Here is a 22,670-nt window from a genome sequence, read left to right as displayed (position 1 = left end):
ACATTCTATATGAATGTATAATTTATGACATCTCCAGAACACAGCTAATAGCAAAGATTGGCCCCCTTCCCAGGGGAGAAGAAGATCTTTTCATCACAGAAGAAGAAAATTATAAAGTCTTTACAACCTTCACATAGAAAGTCTTCGAAATGTGCAGAACTATCCAAAGATGGGCAATTCGGACCCCCAAAAATTAAACAATAATCAACAGTTAAAAGTGCCCATGTCTCTCACCATCCCCAAAAGATGACTTAAAAACAGCCAGGATAGTAGTACTCTGTGCCTTGACAGAAACCTGACATGAAAAAACCGGATTGACCTGGGTACCCTCAGGACTACCCTACCATGTGTAGGAACCTTGAGCCCCATACCAAATAACCATGTAGGGGAGGGAGATGTACAAGGCAGCCAGGGAAGCAGATTAGTTGAAAAATATTAGTAAGCTGGTAGCAAGGGAATGCAATGTTGAATGAATGAATGAATGAGAATGAAAGAAGAATGAATGAATGAATGAGAATGAAAGAAGAATAAATGAATGAATGAATGAATGAATGAGAATGAAAGAAGAATAAATGAATGAATGAATGAATGAGAATGAAAGAAGAATGAATGAATGAATGAGAATGAAAGAAGAATAAATAAATGAATGAATGAATGAATGAATGAGAATGAAAGAAGAATAAATAAATGAATGAATGAATGAGAATGAAAGAAGAATAAATAAATGAATGAATGAATGAAAATGAAAGAAGAATGAATAAATGAGAATGAAAGAAGAATGAATGAATGAGAATGATAGAAGAATGAATGAATGAATGAGAATGAAAGAAGAATGAAGGAATGAATGAGAATGAAAGAAGAATGAATGAATGAATTAGAATGAATTAGAATGAATGAATGAATGAGAATTAAAGACAGAATAAATGGGCTGGGCACTGAGTGAATTAGGAATTATGGTAAAACAGAATAAATGTCAGTTTTGGTGTGAGAGAGTGAGTGAGAGAGAGAGAGAGAGAGAGAGAGAGAGAGAGAGAGAGAGAGAGAGAGAGAGAGAGAGAGAGAGAGAGAGAGAGAGAGAGTGACCGAGCATGAGGGAAAGAGAGAGAGGGCATGAGTGTTACGGTGAGTGGAAATGAGTGAAAGAGCAAATATAATTGGCCAAAAGAATACAATGTTAATAATAACTTACATTACTCTATATATACTAACAAACATTTACTGACAACACAAACATATCACTGCATTCTCCCCTGGCCTGCAAAAACTTGCTTCTAGGCCTGCACCACAACTGAAAAATAACAATAATTGAGGTGCCCAGAGAGTTCAGTGCAGACAGTAAGAGTCGAACAAATGAAATGAAAGACAGAAGAATGAATGAGAGCATGTGTGAGCGAAAGAACGCAAAGCATAAATGCTACAGTTAAGTACACACTAACCCTAGTTTTAATCTTTTATATTCTTACTTATTTAGCTTAATTATTATGCATTAGTATTTAAATTTACACTACACACCACTGTAGTATGTGTAGAAAATAGAAATGGTTACAAATTTGAATTTTATTACAATAATTATTAATTGTGAATTTTAAGTCTAAAGTATTAAGGTTGAATTACTGTTACAACAGAAAAGAGATATTAAATTAAGCAAATACAAAAATACATAAAGATTAAATTCTTATTTGCTGACAGACTCCTACTTGCTGATGCTGCCAGAAACCTGATGTGCATACAGGCAAGGGTGCTGCCAACAGTTAAATTATAGGTGAGGGATTAAATATATTAACCAATAGAATGGTGCCAACTTTTTTCTATCCTGAATCCAGTGGTTCTTGGGTAGTGGAAATGCTATAGTGTATGCTACAATGTAATGGTAATACTACATTATAGTGTCCAGTCACATTATTATGACCACCTATCTAGTATCCAGAATATGCGTCTTTCACAGCCTGTACCACAGCCAGCCACCGCAAGAGGGACTCAATAAGTCCGCAGAAGGTTGCTATGGGTATCTGTGACCATGCAGACTGCAGTGCACCCCAGAGTTTCTGTAGGTTCCTTGGTGGAGGATCCATCTGTCTGATGTGTCAATCAAGGTGGTCCCATAGATTTTCAATTGGGTTAAGAACCAGGTCGTCAAAACTGTCCCATTCGTCGAGTCTTGATACACTTTCACCACTGCAGTAAGTGAGCATTTCACAAAGTGCGCTGTTTAGGAAATGCTGGCACCCCTGGCCCGATAGCCGATGATCATGCCTTTTTCCAGGTCTGATAGGTTGCGTACTTTGCCCATGACAGAGGCTATTACTGTGTTCACAAATGCCAGACATCAAGCCTTATATGCTTGCGGTGTGTGAACTTGACACATACACTGTATGATTCGCTAGGAGTGTGTGTGATGTCTGCATCGGGGGGGGGGTAGTCATAATAATGTGACTGGACCCTGTATATCTCAAAGAAATTATAGGACTATCTGTCCATTCATGTGCTTTTTTGCAGCCAGCAGGATTTAAACTGGTTAGTTAAAGTAACAACCTTAATGCTCAGAGCAGAACAAAATTCACAGCAAATTTCCCTGGTATTGTGCTACTGCTTTCAAAGAAATGGTCTTACCAAAAGGTTAATTGGCTATTTGTTTAAAAGATGAGACATTGCTATAACAGCCGGTTCCTGGCTTACTGGTCTCTAATCAGATAGAGGTGGTATTTAGTGAAATACACTGACACAACAGTTGTAAACTTGTTCAATATTAGCTGCCAGGTGGTACATGAAACTACAGTTTAAAAATTATAAAATAGCTAATGTTACATGGCCTTAGAGAAATTATAAGAAATTGGGAGAATATAGTAAATACTTTATAATTTATTAAGAAAAATTTCAAACATTACATATCTGCTATTCTTAAAATATGTGAAGTATACTTTCCAAGTATAATTAACTGTATTTGTAAAACATGGAAACTGTAATTTACATTTTGGCATATTCATTTGGCATACAGTAATATTCATTTTTGTAACATTTCTTTTTAATAGCATTCATGGCTTGGGTGAGTAATCCACTTCTCATAATTTTAACTGTATCTGTATATAATATTAAATCATTAAACTATTTAAACTATAATATTTTAAAATAGTTATCATCTTATCATTTATCACTAAAAACATTTTGTCCTCACAACATTTTTTTCAACATACTGTACTACATACCATTTTTAATGTGCATTTAGAGTCCATTTCTGCATTGGAGGTCTGGATGCTTCACATCCACCAAAGCCCTCATTTTGCATAGCTCTTGTTACATTCAAATACTCTATTTGCAAAAAGCATTTTATTGTCATAACATTTTTTTTTTTCAGCATAGTCTCCACTATCAGTTCACTTTAGCACTTATTACAATGAGGGCAAATAAATATTCCCATATCACTGAGCTTACATAACACTTATAATTAATTTTAATTTTGAGAATGACCATTCTGCAGTTGAACCTGTACTGGGAGCACTTAAAAACAGTTTCAATGCCAGAGACATATCTGGAACATTGGGTAATAGAATATGTTCATAATTATTGAGTTCAACTTTGCACAATTAATCTAGATCAATCATGTGATCTAATAACCTAAGTTATCCACTTATGACAACAACGGTTCTAACAGTCTTTCAAAAGTTATTTTTGAATGATTCATTATAATTTTTGAATAATAATGAATGCATTTTATTATTACAATGTCAAAAACGGAGGGCAATATTCACTCCAGATACAGAGTTAGCAACGTGCATAATATCAAAGTTCACACACACTCTCCAACTTTAAAATAAATTTTTAAAAAATTTTAAATCGAAATGAATAATAGTATCCAATATATATTTTTTAATTCTTTTAAAACAATTTATGCTACATAATAAGCATAAATATATGCACATGAGCACGTCTGAAATTTCATATGATTAATGGTGTTTTAAACTGGAAAATGGAAGAGACCTACAGTTTCATATTTATATGCTATGCCAGTAACATATTTTTTGAGCAAAATTAATACTTTGTTTTTGTTAATAAAAGGTAAAACATAGCATTTTTGTAATTTTTTTTTATTAAAAATATTTACAAAAATTTACAATAAGTATTGCAGTCCATTAAGAAACAATGAAATATTAGAATACTCAAAGCAAAACTCAAATAAAGTTTGGCACCTATCAGGTTCTGCATCGGCTTTTTTACTTCATGTAGTATTACAATTTTTTACTTCATGTATTATTATAATTTACCTGTTTGAATTACAAAAAAAATTTTGTACTATACCATTATAATTATGGTGCACAATAAATTTTCACACATTAACTGTCAAGATTTACTCAGGAGCCAGGCCATTCTTGGAGGGAGGATCTAAATGCATGGAGCCCATTCAATTTTGGGTGTTGCAGGGTTGTCAGCATGTCACTGTGTGTATGGGAATCATGCATGCTATCTTTTGCTTGAAATAAGAAAGAGGTAGCTATTCACAGGTCCTGGTCAACTCGGGTGACCTAATGGCAGGGATAGAGTTTTGCAAAAGTATTGCCATTGTTTTTGGCTACTGTCCTCCTCTCTGTAATCCAATAAGACCTTCAGAGATTCACTGAAGGGGAAGAAATTTCTGCTTCTCTGAACTGGAGTGGTTAGGTTTTTTTTTTAATCAAGAAACTTCATTGGAGGATAACAGATGCTTGCCACACTGACAGTCAACTTGACATACTGAGCAGACTAGTTTCCTGGGTCACTTGAATCAACTAAGTCAACAGTAGCAGTTGACTCAGAAAACTAGCTTATTCAACTACATTGAGCAAATCTGGTCAGAAAGTGAATATCTGTATCAATAAGCACTAAACATGCACACCACAGATAATAAAAAGATTTGGAAGGCCTCTTTCTCTCAACGCCTGTCCCCCCCCAAAGATACATCCCAGGCTGTAGCATTTCACACAGGCATATATCAAGCAGTCACCTCTCCCACAATATGTCTCAGCTTAGCTTGTAAGAGTATATATATAGAGAGAGAGTAGAGTGGAACTATCAAAAACAATGATAATACTTCCCCTAAACTCTATCCCAGCCAGCAGGTAACATGAGTTGACAGGACCTATCAACAACACTCAGATTCCTAAGCAAGATCACATATATTTATATGTGATCAAGGGAATAACCTTGACATCTAACCTCATACACATATAGCAAATATATTGCTTTCTCCGTATGGAAACATCTAGACTTACTCTTTCATTCTTGGTTACTTTCCTTCTAAAAACTAGCAAGGAATACTGTCCCCACATTCTTTGGGTGGTGCCACCCAAAAACTCTCACAAACTCACTCCATTCCATATCACTTAAATTTTCAGTTTCTGCTGCATACCTCTTCTCCAAATATTTCCATGGGCACTGTTCTTCTGAATCAGTAATTCAACCTCTTTCTTCCAAACTAGTGCACAATTCCATGCACAATTCAACTCCAAACTTGGCAGATAAACTGTCTCTTCCTTTAAAAACTTCATTCTTACACATTTACTGAAAATTATAATCTACAGAAATACTATACCTTAGCATGATTCAAGTCAAATGTTAACAAGTATCATCTGTCTTCTAAACTCTCAACTCATATAGTACTAGAATACTAAATTTCTATACCTTTCATGTTTTGGATTACCATAAAAAAAAACATTTGTTCAAAAAAAAGCTGGTACTTTATCACCATATATCTCATTGAATTCCTTAGACAAATACATCCAAGCTATATTAACATACTGATTAACATATAATAATGACTAATATAATAACAATTAATAATAAATAAATAAAACAAACAAAAAATTAAATAAATAAAAATTAATAATAACAAATAATTAATATATATAATAATGACTAATATAATAACAAGCACATTTCTTTAAACTTTCATATGATGGCCTGCTAATTTGTGTTGGTATTTACACATTTACACACATAAAACTGAAGAGGTCTATTCTCTCTCTCTCTCTCTCTCACCCAAAAAAATTATTTGTTCCTTCCTAAAAACATTTTTTGCAGGTGCTTCTACTTATTCCTCTGTACTTTCTAACACTTCTATACTTCAATGTAACAAAGGACAAAACCAAATAGCTGTAACACATACAATATACACACAGTAATTATATGATATGAATAGAGAACAGTAATATATTTACTTACAAATAGGGATGAAGATGAGAATCTGTACCACGCTCTATTCCCAAAACCACTGCATTAATGCCAGTATTAGGAATAAGCATATTCTGCTGGGGGCTCTCAAAAGACAGTGGTTTTGTGTAGATCTTAGAATATGGAAATGTAGCAGCTTCTGCAGATGGAATATGAAGTGTAAATAGCAATTAAAAATATATAAACTGGAAAAAAAATTTTTAAAGCAACTATCATTAAATAAATTGTTTTAACCACATGAATAATTATCATAAATTAATAAATTTAGTTTAACACATTATTTTCTTAGAAAATAATCAAAAATTGGGAACATGCAACAGATATCTGTTAATTCAAAAACTGTTATAAATGAAAAATATGATCATTCCCTGTGCCAAATCTCAACCCAAATAAATAGCTGTATTATTTTCTATTGTATGCACCACTTCTTCTGGGGTTGCTAGTTGTCTGTAAATTTAGATGGTCCATAAAAAAAAAAAGAGCTAAAATTGAAGAAGTCTATAACTATATATTGAGAAGTCCATAAAAATACGGCAATAAGAAATTTTCAGGGGGTTATGTATTCATCTTATATAAAAGTATTCTCATTCTCATTCTGACTAAATTTTGAAAGGAACGTACCCTTCATTTTAACAGATACAAATAAAAAAAGAAAAGAAAAAAGTGATAAACATGCACTCTGACAAACTTGTTTTATTGTGTGAACAATGACACACTGGAGTACATAATGCACATGATTGAATCCCATCCCCACTATTTTTCTACTATTTCCAGGCTTCCTGCACTAGTGATACACTTTGTTGAGAAAACTGCTGTCATTAGCATTAGCATTAGCATTAGTAGAGGCATTTGATGCAAGAAAGCAAGCTTATGCAGCATCAGCCAAAAAAAAAAATAAAATAAAATAAAATAAAAATAACCACTTCCACTTCACCCCTCTGTTCGTTCGAAATACCTGTCCAGCTGAGCCTTAAACTTATTTAGGCTATCAACTTCCACGACAAGGGATGGAAGTCTGTTCCACCCACCAACCACCCGCTGGCTAAAGGCAAACTTCCGCACATCTATCCTACATCTGTCTTTCCTCAATTTGAATTTATGCCCTCTCAGGTGATTTTTCTGAGCTAGAGGAAGAATCCCATCAGCATTGAGCATGCTCAAACCATTCAAGGCTTTGTACACCTCTATCAGATCACCCCGCTGGTGCCTAGTTTCCAGACACTGTAATTTGCAAAACTTAAGCCTTTCTTCGTAAGAGAACCCCTTTGTCCCATTCACCAATCTAGTTGCCCTTCTCTGTACTCGTTCCAGCAGTTCTACATCCTTCCTGAAATGAGGCCTCCAGGCCTGTATACAGTACTCTAGGTGTGGCCTGACCATTGCCTTATACAAGGGAATAATCACCTCCTTATCCCTGCTAGAAAAATTCCTATATATCATTGACAATACACCATGAGCTACTCTTGCAGCTCGTCTGCACTGCTCAGAGAACTTCATATCTGCCTGCACCACCACCCCCAGGTCCCTTTCATTCTCTACCACTGTCAGTGTAGTACCACAGAGTTGATACGTTGCTCTGGGGTTGCTGTTTCCCATATGTAGTACTTTACATTTGTCAATGTTAAACTTCATTTGCCACCTCGAAGCCCATCTGCTCAACCTTTCCAAATCCTGTTGCAGCAGCATAGTGTCAGTAGTGTCCTTGACAACCCTGCCAACCTTCGTATCGTCTGCAAACTTGGACATTAAGCCTGATATACCATCATCAATATCATTTATAAATACAGAAAACAATAAAGGCCCCAATACTGAACCCTGAGGGACTCCACTAATAACATTAGTCCACGATGAACAGTGTCCATTGATTACCACTCTCTGCCTTCTCCCCCTCAACCACCCCTTTATCCATAGCAGCAACTTGCCTCCAATGCCACACTGCTCCAATTTGTGCAGCAGTCTTCCATGTGCAACAGTATCAAAAGCCTTTCTAAGATCCAAGTATATAATATCAAAGTTATTCCCTGCATCCAGTTCTTTTGTGACTGCATCATAGTATCCAATCAAATTGGTCAGGCAAGACTTCCCCTTAACAAAACCATGCTGTGTCCTAGCTATAACTGAAGTCTTGTCTAGATGATCCTGCAGTGCTTCTTTCACCAGTGCCTCCATTAATTTTCCGGGAACAGAAGTTAAACTCACAGGTCTATAATTACTTGTGTCAGCCTTTGATCCCCCTTTGTGAATTGGGGTCACATTTGCACATCTCCAGTCAATGGGTACCTCCCCTGAGTCCAAGGAAGCTCTCATAATTATGGCTAAGGGTTTGCTTACCTCCTTTGCTGCCTCCTTTAATATAACTGGATAGATCCCATCCACCCCAGGTGCCTTTCTTGTGTTTATCTTCAACAATTTCTCCTCCACTTTGCTCTCAGTTATTACAAGATTCTCTAGCTTACTGCTAGAGTTGAATACACCTCTGGCATTCCCCTCGCTGAATAACTCCTCATGTGTGAATGTCGATGCAAAATATTCATTTAGTTTGTTAGCTACCCGAGCAGGGTCATCAACAGTTGACCCATCGATCTCAAGTGGACCAATCTGATTCATCCCCTTCCTTCTAGAGTTTACATAAGTAAAGAACTCTTTGCTGTTTTTCTTCGCATCCCTTGCCAAGGATCTCTCGTAATCTGCCTTCGCCTGCCTAACCTCCTTTGTAACTTGGTTACAGATCAACTTGTATCTATCATAGGCGTCCGTGTCACGTGTTAATTTGTATGTATCCCATGCATTTTTCTTCTCTGCCATATGCCTCATTAGTTCATCTGACAACCATTTAGGCCTAAACCTTGAACAATATTTCTTAGTTGGTATGTAAAGCCTAGTAGCTTCCACGATAAGTTCTTTGAATGCTTCCCATTTTGAATTTGCTGTTGGCAATATCATCAGTTGATCCCACTGTATAGAATTTAAATACTGTCGCCTTTACGAAAGCAATACCCCTTCCCTTTACCCCTAATGGTAGTTACCTCTTTGAGTAACTCCCACTTCAGCACACTGTGATCACTGCCACCAAGTGGTTCATTTATCTGCAGATTCTTAATGCATGAAGAATCACTACTGATAATCAAATCAAGAGTATTACTCCCTCTAGTTGCCTCCCGAACATGCTGATGTAGAAAACAATCATCCAATAAATCCACAAAAGCCTTGCTACTGTGTGAGTGACCAGCCCCCAAATTCCAGTCAATATCTGGGAAATTAAAATCCCCCATTATAAGACTCTCTGATTTACTGGCCCACTCTATTTCTCCGAACAGTTTCTTATTATACTCATCAGAGTCATTAGGCCTATAGCCCACTCCTACTCTCAATTTTGATCTCCCAATGCTTATGTCACACCAAACTGACTCGACACTGCACTGTCCAGCGATGTCGACTGGCTTCACTTCCTTGGATTTTATGTGTTTTTTAACTAATAGCATAACCCCTCCTCCCTTCCTATCCTGTCTATCCTTTCTGTAGACATTGTACTCCCCAAATTCCAGTTCTGCATTTCTTATATCTGTGTGACACCACGTCTCTGAAATCCCCACAATATCTGCCTTTGATGTTTTGAGCAATACCTCAAATTCATCAAATTTATTTACTAAACTCCTAGCATTGGTGTACACACAAGTATACATGCACCTGTTCTTTTTCTTAGCTACCCTAACACAACCCATGTGTTTACTTGTACCCCAATGATTCCCAGCAGTCTCTGAAATATCCTGCATCTTATTTTCCAGGCTGCGGCTCATTCCAATAGAAGCAGTGCAAGAATCACTTTCACCTCTGCCAGTGGCTACTGTTAATCTATTAGTCCTTGTATCCCCCCAATCTAGCAGTTTTCCGACCCACCTAACATTGCCTCGATAGCATCAGCAAACATTCTTGCACCCTTATCTTGCACCCAGGCATTTTTTACATGGTCATTATACACCATGTAAAAAATGCCTGGGTTCAAATCCCATCTTAATAGGATTTCAACATAGGCATTTTTTTCTGGGATTTTAATATGCAATAACTGAGTTTTCCGATCTTCAGTAAAGGTTGTATAGTTTTTCATCCAGCAAAACAAATCATAGATGTATTCTGCACACAATACACTGATTCTTCACAGCCTTAGCTTCTTCGGAAAAAAACAAACAAACAACGAATAGTGACACATTTTTGGTGATGCATACTGAATCAAGTCATGCAAAAAATTAAGAATCACCATGGCTTAACATAGATTTTTTTTTAATTTTAATTTATTATTTTCATATATTAAACTTCACGGACTTAGGTTACTTATGCCCTTATACAAAAATATGTCCATAAAAAGTTTGGCTGTCCACAAATTTTTTCCCCTTGAAATCTCTAAAAATCATTTTCAAAGATTAGCACCCTGGAAAAAAGAGGGAGGAGGAGAGGAAGGCACTCTGGCTGGTAAATATTCCTTTCTCTAAGAAAATTCAGGTGTGTTTGTTATTACAGTTCTTCCTACTTCTGCTGAGAGGAAATTCAATTCACAAAAGAAAATTTGTTTAACACTCTTCTCACATACTATATGTCTCTTTTAGTCTATCATAGACACTGTCTCTGATATATTCTAATGATCACCCTTCAGAAAGAAAATAATCTGAAATTTTTATAAATTATCAACACAGGGTATGATAAATATCTTTTATGCCTTTCTTTCCTTTGTACCTTTATATCATCTTTTTCTTTGTTCATTCTCTTTTACATTCAGCATAGTTTCTTTAACTCCATTCTTCCCTGTCAAATGTGAGTATAATTTCATTTACTCCATTATTTCCTGTGGTGTAAGTATTAGTGTGCTGGAAAGCACTACTAATACTCACATTATCCAATGGAGGCTGCTCCATCCATTTCTTTGGTCATCCCCACAGTAACTTCCCATCAACCTCAATCTCCTAACTACACACTCCACTAACCCTCTCTGGATGTGTCCCAGTTACTTTGATCTATTCTCTCTCTCTCTCTCACACACACATTTTCTTTTCTATTGATTATGTCTTAAATTTTACCCTTATATCACTGTTTCTTATCCTATCCTTTCTGGGTTTCCTCTGCAGATCTGAGTATCCTCATCTCTGGGCCATTCATCATATTAGTTTCTCTCTTAGTTGTATCCCACCATTCTGTCCATACTGCATAATCAACCTCATCATTATTTTGTAGACTTTCTCCTTTAGTTTACTGGCATGGCATTCTCTTGTCACAGGTCACCTGTCTTCATTTATACAAAATCAAATTTATTTAATTTCTTGCAACTTTATCACACCCTCTGCTTTCCCCTGTTATATTTCTTAGGTACCTGAAATTCACAGTATGTTAAGTTCTCTTTTATGTAACTTTAAGGAAGTTATGGCTGGATCACCACATGCCATAAATTACTGTTGCTCAACCTCATGGCATTATCCTTTAATAGGCTTCTTCATCTTTCAAGTTCCTTTTCACACACAACTAGTGTTTCCTCATACAGCACAAAATCACCTACAAATAGCACAGCCCACAGTGAACTTCACCAAATGATGGCCACTATTGTACCTAACATCTAATTTTCAGTATAAACAACACATTCTCCCATACTGAGTTTATTGTCCATACAGCTGTTGCAATTCTGAGCATCCCATTTGTTTGTTCTCTCTGCTCTGGCATCCTTTCTTCCTTTATACCAAGAAGCTACTCAGTATATTATATATCACTCCTTCTCCGACAACACACATATAAGGGGACATAAACTTAAAGAGAAAAAAGGTGGTTCCAGAACAGATGTGCAAAAAGTTGCTTCAACCAAAGAGTGATTGATTATTAGAACAAACTTCCATCTGGTCTTGTGGAAGAGGACAGTTTGAATACATTTAAGAATTAAACAAATTATTAGAGAGAATGGACAGAGAAGAGTAATTTTTTTTTTATTTAGCTGATGATATATAAGCTTTCTTCCTTGTATCATTTGCCACTAATAAAATCCAGCCAACATGTTTTCCAACCATCTTGTAGTCAAAAACAGCTTGTTGATGTGAGAGGCCAATGGACAAAACTTGTGCTGGGTAACAGAAAGGCTACAGTCAGTCAGATAATAATAATTATTATTATATTTAATGGCTCCAAAGCATAACTTATATATTATAAGTGTATTATGTCTGCAGAAGTGTGTGTTCACAGACCAATGAATATTGTGTAAACTGAAAAACCCAGAATAACTCATGGGGGGGAAACCTTACACCCTCCACCTGAAATTGGTTAGTTACAGCTTCAATTGAAGAGGACTTGAAAAATTCCTCCAGTCACTGATAGGAATTGAACCCAGACCTTTCCAAACAAGAACCCCAGGGGCTCACATCTTGTAAGTATGGGCTTGGCACACCCAGGGTCCTAAGCTGGATATCATCATTCTTCTCTTCCTTGGTGATTCCCTTCTACTTCTGACTCTCTCTCTCTCTCTCTCTCTCTCTCTCTCTCTCAGGGTAAGTCAGAAAATTTTTTTTTTGGCTGGTGCAGCAAAAGCCTCAGGCTTCCTTGCACCATATGGCTAATGATAATAATAATAATAATAATAATAAGTGACAAGCAGCAAAGCCACCATACGGTCATGGAGAACCTACAGTCAATTAAATAACAAGGTACAACAGTGGTAACCAAAGAGACATTTCAAAATTCACAACTTGTCATACCTTGTAATGAATTGGGAGTATTGCAGCTGATACCTAAACTAGGTTAAGCTCCTGTCAGAAGAAAACAAGGTACAGTTAGAGTGGACTCAGGAACATTAACGTTGGACAATGATGAATTGGAAAAACATTGCCTTGTCTGACATATCCTCTTTCCTAAGCTAATGGGAAGTAGCAAAATATAGTCGAATCTTGTTAATAGAAATTACAAGGGACCTAAATTTTCACGTTTTGTAATAACGAGGTTTGTAGTAACAAGGTCCCCCAAAAGTGTCAAGATTTTACCCTTTTTTTTTTTTTTTTGGTACTTACTATATATCTAATAATAATAATAATAATTAATAATAATATCAAAAATAAATTAATTTAAATTAATTAAATAAAATAAAAATAAAAGCCATCTGACAGTAGAGTAATAGGAATACACATTTGTAACACGTTTTTTAAAGATTTTATTTTATTTGTAAGATAAACTAAGATAAAAGTAATTAACGGAAATGAAAATTACAGTATAGTAATATTTTAGAATATTATACAATATTTTAGTACCACAACAAAAAGAAATTATGAAATTAATATAAAAGGAGACATATAAACACCATATTAACTATTTAATAAATTAATCTAATTTAAAGAAAGAATCCAATGTTGTTTGCACAGTTTTTGTCCTATATGCATTTTTAACTAAGCACTAGGCACTAATTCTGCTCATATCTTGCAATCATCCTTTCTCAATTTAAATTTAAACCCTTTCATGTGCATTGTCTGAGCAAGAGGAAGGATGCCATCAGCATTTAGTGTACTCAATTCATTCAAAGCCTTAAACTCCAAAATCAGATTTCTTCATAGGTGGTAAGAGCCTTTCTTGGTAAGAGCACCATTTTCTTCCCCTCACTAATCTCATTGGCCTTCTCTGCGTCTGTTCCACATCTACATCTTTTTTAAAATGATGTCTTCCAGACCTGTATGTGGTACTCAAGATGTGGCCTAACCATTGCTTTATACAGTGGGATAATCACCTCCTTATCCTTTCTGGCAAAATTCCAATATATAGTAGCAGTAGTAGTAGTAGTGGCATGTGATACAAGAAAGCAAGTGTAGGAGCTTATGCAGCATCAGCCAAAAAAAAAAAATCATACCATTCCCTCCAAATGCCTGTCCAGTTCCTCCTTAAATTTATTCAACCTATCAACTTTCACAACGACATATGGAAGTTTGTTCCAGCAATTAACTGCCCGCTAGCTAAAGGCAAATTTCTGCACATCTATTCTACATCTGTCTTTTATTAATTTTAATTTATGGTTTGTAATCCCTTAGGTTTGTAATCTGAACAAGTGGAAGGATCCCATCAGAATTCAGCGTGCTCAATCCATTCAAAGCCTTAAACACCTCAATCAGATCATTACGCAGGTGCCTAGTCTCAAGCCACTGCAATTTGCAGAACGTAAGCCTCTCTTGGTAAGAGGATCCCTTCATTCCCCTCACCAATCTTGTTGCCCTTCTCTGCACACGCTCAAGCAAATCGACATCCTTCCTAAAATGAGGCCTCCGGACCTGTACACAGTACTCAAGGCATGGCCTGACCATTGCCTTATACAGAGGGACAATCACCTCCTTTTCCCTGCTAGCAAAATTCCTATATATCATTGACAAAACCCCATGACCTGCCCTGGCAGCCTGTCTGCATTGCTCAGAAAACTTCATATCTGACTGCACAATTACTCCCAGGTCATTTTCATTTTCTACCACCTTAAGTGTAGTACCACACAGTTGGTACTTTTCTCTTTGATTACTTCTACCCATATGCAGTACTTTGCATTTGTCAAGGTTAAACTTCAGTTGCCACTTCTTAGCCCATCTGCCCAAATTATCTAGATCCTGTTGCAGTAGCACACTGCCATTACTGTCATTAACAACTCTGCTGCCGACTGGGCTAGCTGGGTGGGTAAAGAGCCTGCCTGGCAACCCAAAGGTCGCGGGTTCGATCAAAGTACTGCAAAAACCTTGGGAGGTGCATTATGGCCACAGAAGCCTATGTGTCAACAATTACCAAAAAAAAAAAAAAAAAAAAAACTCTGCCAACCTTTGTATCATCTGCAAACTTCGACACTAAGCCTGATATACCTTCATCAATATCATTGATAAATATACAAAACAACAGTGGACCCAACACCAAACCCTGTGGGACTCCACTAATAACATTAGTCCAGGAAGAGCAGCACCCATTGATTACCACCCTCTGTGTCCTCCCACTTAACCATCCTTTTATCCATTGTAGCAACTTACCCCTAATACCATTCTGCTCCAATTTGTACAATAGTCTTCCATGCGCAACAGTCTGAAAAGCTTTCCTGAAATCCAAATATATGATATCAAAATTATTTTTTGCATCCAGTTCCTTTGTAACCACATCATAATAACCAATCAAATTTGTCACACAAGACTTCCCCTTAAAAAACCCATGCTGTGTCTGAATTATTGCTGCAGTCTTGTCTAGATGATCCTGCAATGCATATTTGACCAGTGACTCCATTATTTTACCCGGAACAGAAGTTAGCTAACTGGTCTGTAATTACTCGTGTCGCCCTTCGATCCCCCTTTGTGAATTAAGGATAAATTTGCACATCTCCAGTCCGTGGTAACCTCCCCTGAGTCCAAGGATGCTCTCATAATTATGGCTAAAGGTTTGCTTAGTTGCTTGGCTGCCTCCTTTAATATAAGTGAATAGATCACATCCACCCCAGGTCCTTTTCTTATGTTTAACTTCAACAATTTCTCCTCCACTTTGCTCTCAGTTATTACAAAATCATTAAGCACCCTGCTACAATTTGATAACCTTCTGCCATTTTCAAACCTTAATAACTCCTCATGTGTGAATGCAGATGCAAAATACTCATTCAGTTTGTTTGCTATCTGAGCAGGATCATCAACAGTCGAACAATCGATATCAAGTGGCCCAATCAGATTCATCCCCTTCCTTTTAGAGTTTACATAAGTAAAGAAATCCTTGCTGTTTTTCTTAGCATCTTTTGCCAAGGATTTCTCGTAATCTGCCTTCGCCTGCCTAACCTCCTTTGTCACCTGATTACAGACTAGCTTATATCTGCCATAGGCTTCTGAGTCGCTTGATAATTTATATGCATCCCATGCATTTTTCTTCTCTATCATGAGGCTCATTAGTTCATTTGATAACCATTTAGGCCTAAACCTTGAACAATATTTCTTAATAGGTATGAAACTTTTAGTAGCATCCACAATTAATTTCTTGAATGCTTCCCACTTAGAATTTACTGTTTGTAACATCGTCAGTTGATCCCACTGTACAGAATTTAAAAACTGTCTGAGACCACTGTACTCACCTTTACGGAAGCAAAAACCCTTTCCTTTACTCCTGATGGTAATTATATCTTTAAGTAAATCCCACATCAGTACACTGTGATCACTGCCACCTAGTGGTTCCTTTATCTGCAAATTCTTAATACGCGAATGATCACTGCTGATAACCAGATCAAGAGTATTACCCTCTCTGGTTGCCTCTCGAACATGCTGCTGCAGAAAACAATCATCCAATAAATCCACAAGTCTTACTAGTGTGTGAGTGACCAACCCACAAGTTCCAGTCAATATCTGGGAAGTTAAAATCCACCATTATAAGACATTCTGATTTACTAGCCCACTCTATTTCTCTGTACAATTGTTCATTGTACTCATTCGAGTCATTAGGCCTATAACACACTCCTACTCTTATTTTTGCTTTCGCAGTGCTTATGTCACACCAAACTGACTCAACAGTGCACTGTTCATCTATATCAATTGGATGCACTTCTTTTGATTTTATGTTTTTCTTAATTAACAGCATAACACCTCCTCCTTTTCTATCCTGTCTATCCTTTCTGTACACATTGTACACCCCCAAATTCCAGTTTCTGCATTCCTTATATCTGTGTGACACCATGTCTCTGCTATCCCAACAACCGCCTTTGATGTCTTGACCAACACTTCAAATTCATCAAATTTATTTACTATACTTCTAGCATTGGTATACATGCAAGTATACATGTACCTATCTTTATTATTAGTTACCCTAACACGCCCCACATACACACCTGTTTCATGATGACTGCCATCAGTCCCTGAAACCCCCAGGACCCCTCACTCCAGGTCGCTACTTATTCTAATAGAAGTTGTGCAAGAATCACCTTCACCTCTGCCTGCGGCTACTTTTAACCTTTTAGTCTGTGAATCCCCCAAAGCTAGCAGTTTTCCGACCCACCTAACACTGCTTCGATAGCATCAGCAAATATTCTTGAACCCTTTCTATTTAAGTGTATCCCATCCCTGTAGAAACAGTCTCTCCTGTTAACAAGCACAGACAACGCTGAAAAAAATTCTACCCCTTGACCCTTGCACATTCCCTCCAGGGCCGAATTGATTGACAAGGCTCTCATCATGTATTCCCTCCTATCGCGTCTGGGCAGAATTGCAGACACTTTCAAATTTAACCCTGACTTGCGACTTTTTTTGCAACATTGACCTGTACTTGTTAAGTAAATCTGCAAATCTCCTACTCTTAATATCATTGGTGCCAACAATATCACCTTTAGTGCCCTTAAAAGATGATATGTGCTTTACAACATCATCAACTTTTGCCCCTGGCAGACATACCCTGGTCCTGTTCCATCTATCCTTTTTACACAATATATTCCCCGTCTCCCTGACAATAGGGTCACCAACAATAGCTAGTTCCTTTGGGACCAGCGCATTCTGCCTTGGAGATTGCCACTGTGTTGCCTGATGCCCAGGAGTGAGCACTGGCATTGAGTTGGGCAGCTGAAAGCTTGATGGGCTCCTCATATTAATTTCTTTGAAGGTATCTACCCCACACCTCAAGCTCTCATAGACGCCCAGTAGAACGCTGATTTGATGCCTAATTTCTAGACACTCTCTGCACCTGGCACATACAAAGACATCCTCCTTGGCTAGATCATGTTCTGTTCCAGAGAGTTCGGCAAACATTTCACAAGTTGCACATTTTTTTTTTTAGGCTGTGATGCATTGGAGAATTGCCCACCTCAGTTCTCCCCCGAGTCACAGCACTCCTGCCACTTTGTGCCCGTTGCTTTGCTGCTCTAGTCTGGGGCATGACATTTTAAATTAATAAGATCCATAAATTTAATTAATTATTTGTCAATACTACACTATCTAATAGAATCCTAAATGCAGTGATGCGTATTACGCTGTATAATTATACGTTTCAGCTACCTAGTTACCACAATTAAAAATTTGAATTCCCTACTACTCTATACAAAAACAATGGCTGCAAGATTCGAATGAAATAACAGTTTTACGTATATTAAGTAGTAATCTACAAAAACTCTTTATCTACATTAAAAATAAAAATAACCAGCGTAACAATAACTATAAGACTATGTATAAAGTACAATATAAAATAATAATTAGGTAAATAAAAAGGCAAACACTTATCGCTTTTTCGGAGCCTGTAATTTTTAAAGAGAGTCCGCGCCCTCTTTAAAAAAATGATGACACACCTACGAGGTGATGACACACATCTTCAAATATTTCTTCCCTGTTATTGGACTGTCCTTTGCAATTAATAGAGGAAGAAGCGTGCAAAATGTGACATATTGCATCATTCAAGGGGGTAAATTCAGCATGTTTGAAGCATTTGGCAATCACTTTTTCATCAACTTGATCCCATGCTGAAACACATAAATACATTTCCTGCAGGATGTTGATTTCACACTGAATTTTGCTTTCAAGACATAGCATAATTTTGTTTAATAGCAATCTTCAGTTGTTTTCTTAAAACACTGGATTACACCTTGATAAAGTGACTGAAGAACTGATGTCATATTTGGTGGTAAGTATTCAACAGTAATTGCAGGTAGGTCATTTACTTAACAATGAGGGGTGCAGTTATCCACAGACAGCAAAATTTTTCTATTCTTTTCACTCATCCTGTGATCTAAGTCTCTGATCCATTCTTCATACATTTGTGATGTCATCCATGCCTTTTGGTTTGCACGATACATAGCTGGTAATGCATTCAAACCTTTAAAGCATCGAGGCTTCTGGACTTTCCCAATGATTAAAAGTGGAAGCTTCTCTGTGCCAGATATGTTTGCTGCTAGGAGAATGATAATCCACTGTTTGGCCTTTTTTTCTGCCACTACATTTCTTGCTGTTAAATATAAATGTTTTATCCAGTAACAATTAAAAAAAAAAAAAAAGTCCAATTTCGTCAGCATTGAAGATGTCATTGTGGTCATATGTCAGCAAAACATTTTTTAAATGAGTTTCCTTCCATTTCTTTGTAGAGGGAATGTCCACAGCTTCACTTTCGGTACACAGTGTTTTGAAAGACAAGCTATGACAAGTCTTAAATTTCTGGAACCCTCCATCTGAGCTTTTAAATTCTTCAATATCCATTCGATGTGCAAATGATTCCGCCTTAGCTTTTAAAACTTTTATCATCTACGGGAACGTTTGTTTGCATGCATCATCATTAGGCATTCCAAAAGTACCTTTTCAAGATGTGGATACTTCACCTTTTGTGCGCAAATCCTACCTCGCACAGCAAATTTTTCTAAACTTTCAATCCTTTTTCCGATCTTTCAGAACAGTGAGCAGAGCACTCTTAGGAATGCCGAACTGTTTGGCAATGTCAGTCTTAGATTGCACACCATTATCTACAGCTTGCAAAATCCTAATTTTATCTGCGATTGGCAAAGCTATCCACTTTCTTGGAGTCATACCCAGTAGCGTAGGAACACCTTGGCACTGGGGCAGATGCTAATGGTGCAGATATCAGACGGGTGCCACTGACAGGACACATCAGTTCTGTGCCAAACTATTTCGACAACCGAGGCTACCTGATGAAATGGCGCCCCTAAAGGATGTTGCATCAGGATGAGAGCAAAGGGTGGGGTGGGGTGAAAATTAATTTTCGCCAAATGCCGTTTTTAGATGGCGATTCAAGCGTGAATACATCCTTAAATCAGGATACATACTGCATAGCAGCATCAATCTATTCATCAGTACCATGTAGAAGGACTGAATAAAAAGGAAATTAAATAAAAAAATTTTTTATTTATTTGTTTTTTTTTTTTAAAACTGTCCGAAATGTCAGAGTCATTCGGATATTCAACTATGTACTGTGACCATGTAAACAGAAATAAGGGAAATTTATGGCAAAGTGTGGATGATTCACTTCCGAAAAACAACAGATGACCACTGGTCGGGGAAAAGGAAAACCATCATTAGCCATTGCAAAGGCCTCTTCAGCAACTTTCCAGTTCCTTCTGTTTTGTGTAATGGCCATCCATTTACTCCCCACGAACTCTTGAATTTCACTATCCATCTACAGCATTGTCTTCCAGGTTTTCTTCTAGCTCCTCTTGATACCATTCTCTTATTTTCTTAGTCTATCTGTCATCATGTCTTCGAGCTGTGTCCTACCCAAGTCCATTTCAGTTCTTTAGTCTTTAGTTTTGATAAGAATGCCTTTTACTTGAGTTCGCTGCCTAATCCATGTGTTTCTCTTCTTATACAATGTCTGATTCCTAATATAACTCGTTCTGTTCTTCACTATGTAGTTTTCAGCTTCTCTTCCATTATTTTGGTGAATGCCGAAGTTCCACTTCCATAAGTCATGGTGGAGCGTACATATTGTTTCATTATTTTATGTTTCAGACAAATTGGGATACTGTGCCTCAGTGACTACATTTCCAGAATGTTACCCATCCGAAAAAGTATTCTTCTCTTGACTTTCAGCCATTTGTCATTATTACAGCTAATGACTTGTCCAAGATAAGTATATAAATCCACCCAGAGCCAATGTTAGCATTTGTGGCACCTGAAAAACCTTGAAATGGCACCTAATTCATATTGTATCTTAACACACATATATGCAATGCAGCGCGGCGCCTATTTTAGACAGTGCTTGTGACACGTGCCTCACTTGCACACCCCTAGCATAAGCCTTGAATCCAACTTTTCAATTTCAGCTCCTTCAATGATTATATCCTTCCTGTGGCATACTTGTTCAGTACTTTTGTTTTAACCATATTCATCTTTAGTCAGAAATTCTTACCAATCTGCATAACTGATTAAGATTTTCCTCTGATTCTTCAGGATCATGGCTTATGATTACAATGTCATCTGAAAATCGTAAATGGTTTAGGTACTCTCCATTCACATTGCCTCTTTTCCGCAACCAGTTCAAGCTTCTTCAAGGGCAGCAGTAAATAACTTTGGAGATATTGTCTCATTGTCAAACTCCTTTCTCAATTTTAAATTTGCTACTGTCTTTGTCTAGTCTAATAAAGGAAGTAGCATTCTCATATATTTTCTTCAAAGTCATAATGTATAGGATGTCTATGATTTGTCTTTCCAGTGACCAAAACATTGCCTTATACTGTATGGAATCATATGCCTTTTCATAATCCACAAATGCCAGGCAGAATGCCATTTATAAAGAGTGGTTTTCCATTAAAGGAAACACACAGAGGTTTTCCACTAAAGGAAAACCACTCTCTCCTAAATCTCTAATAAGGTGCTTACAGTAGAAGGTTGACCACAGCCTATTGTCCAAATGTGGAATACCCCTTGATCTACCCACTGTGCAATGGATACGTAGAAAGTAGTTGACCAGCTCGACTTCTCGATACATGAGACAGGTAGTTGGATAGATTTTATGGGTACCACTAAGTTGAAGATGGTAATCTCTTAATCCGTGCTTAGCAACAGCACTATTGCCTAAATTGCTTGATGGCCACAGGTGCATACCTAGGTGCTAACAATGCATACCTAGTTATCCATTCATTATACAGAAAAATTTCTAGTTATACGGAAACTATTTAAATGTAATTATGAAAGGAAATTCCAAAAATTTTCTATAAAGTTCGTTAAGCAGAGGTTGACTGTACTTATTATTTATTATGATTTTAGCAATTGTTGAAAAAAGGTGCGTAGCCACAAATTTGCCAAGAGTGCCAAAAACCTAGCTACGCCTCTGGCCATACCGATAAATATACACTCTAACTAATGAAATTAACTTCTAGCCGATGTTCATTTCATTACTGCATTGCGAGAAAAGAGCATGGGAAATCACAACAAATGATTTCTCATGGTCAGGCTGCAAGCTCGTCAATTACTTCAATATATTTGAAACATTAAATAAAAATGTTGTAATAAAAAATTAAAATTCAGATTAAGAGGTAGAAATTTATGATCATTATAGAGAAACAAGCACAGATCATGCTGAGAAAAATTCTACCCCATGAGCATTGCATTCCCTCTAGGGTCAAATTGATTGACAAGGCTCTCCCTGTCATATCTCGGCAGAATTGCTAACATTTTCAAATGGAATTCTAACTCGCAACCCTTTCTCAACACTGCCCTGTACATGTTAAGTAAGCCCTCAGATCTCCTACTCGTAATGTATGCCAATATCATATTTTTGTACCCTTAAAAGTTGATATCTCCTCTACAACATCATCTACTTTTGTCCCTGGAAAATATATCCTCACCCTATTTCACCTATCCTTCTTACACAATATATTTCCCATTTCCCTGGTGTTTGATTAAAGTATTTTAAAATGAATAACTTATTTTTAAGATAGTATATGTATTATTACATAATACAACCACTCCCCGACTTACGCAAGGGGACTTTCGACTTGCGTAAATTTCCACGGAACTTAACGCAAGTCGAATTTTATGTAAGGC

General features: G+C 36.9%; 1 protein-coding gene across 1 annotated transcript in view; it reads right to left on the bottom strand.

The window, feature by feature from the left end:
- The window catches only part of LOC150076348 (phospholipase D1-like), a 601,970-nt gene that overhangs the window by 546,673 nt on the left and 32,627 nt on the right, over positions 1-22,670 (bottom strand). Inside the window, exon 4 of the mRNA XM_090387327.1 lies at positions 6,193-6,340. Coding sequence (XP_090243453.1) covers positions 6,193-6,340 — 148 coding nt within the window. The remainder of the gene's footprint in view (positions 1-6,192; positions 6,341-22,670) is intronic.

This window comes from Mastigoproctus giganteus, chromosome 13 (assembly GCF_048544385.1).
Source record: "Mastigoproctus giganteus isolate SK-2022 chromosome 13, ASM4854438v1, whole genome shotgun sequence".
NCBI classification, from domain to species: domain Eukaryota; kingdom Metazoa; phylum Arthropoda; class Arachnida; order Uropygi; family Thelyphonidae; genus Mastigoproctus; species Mastigoproctus giganteus.
This window is presented reverse-complemented; position numbering and strand designations above follow the sequence as displayed.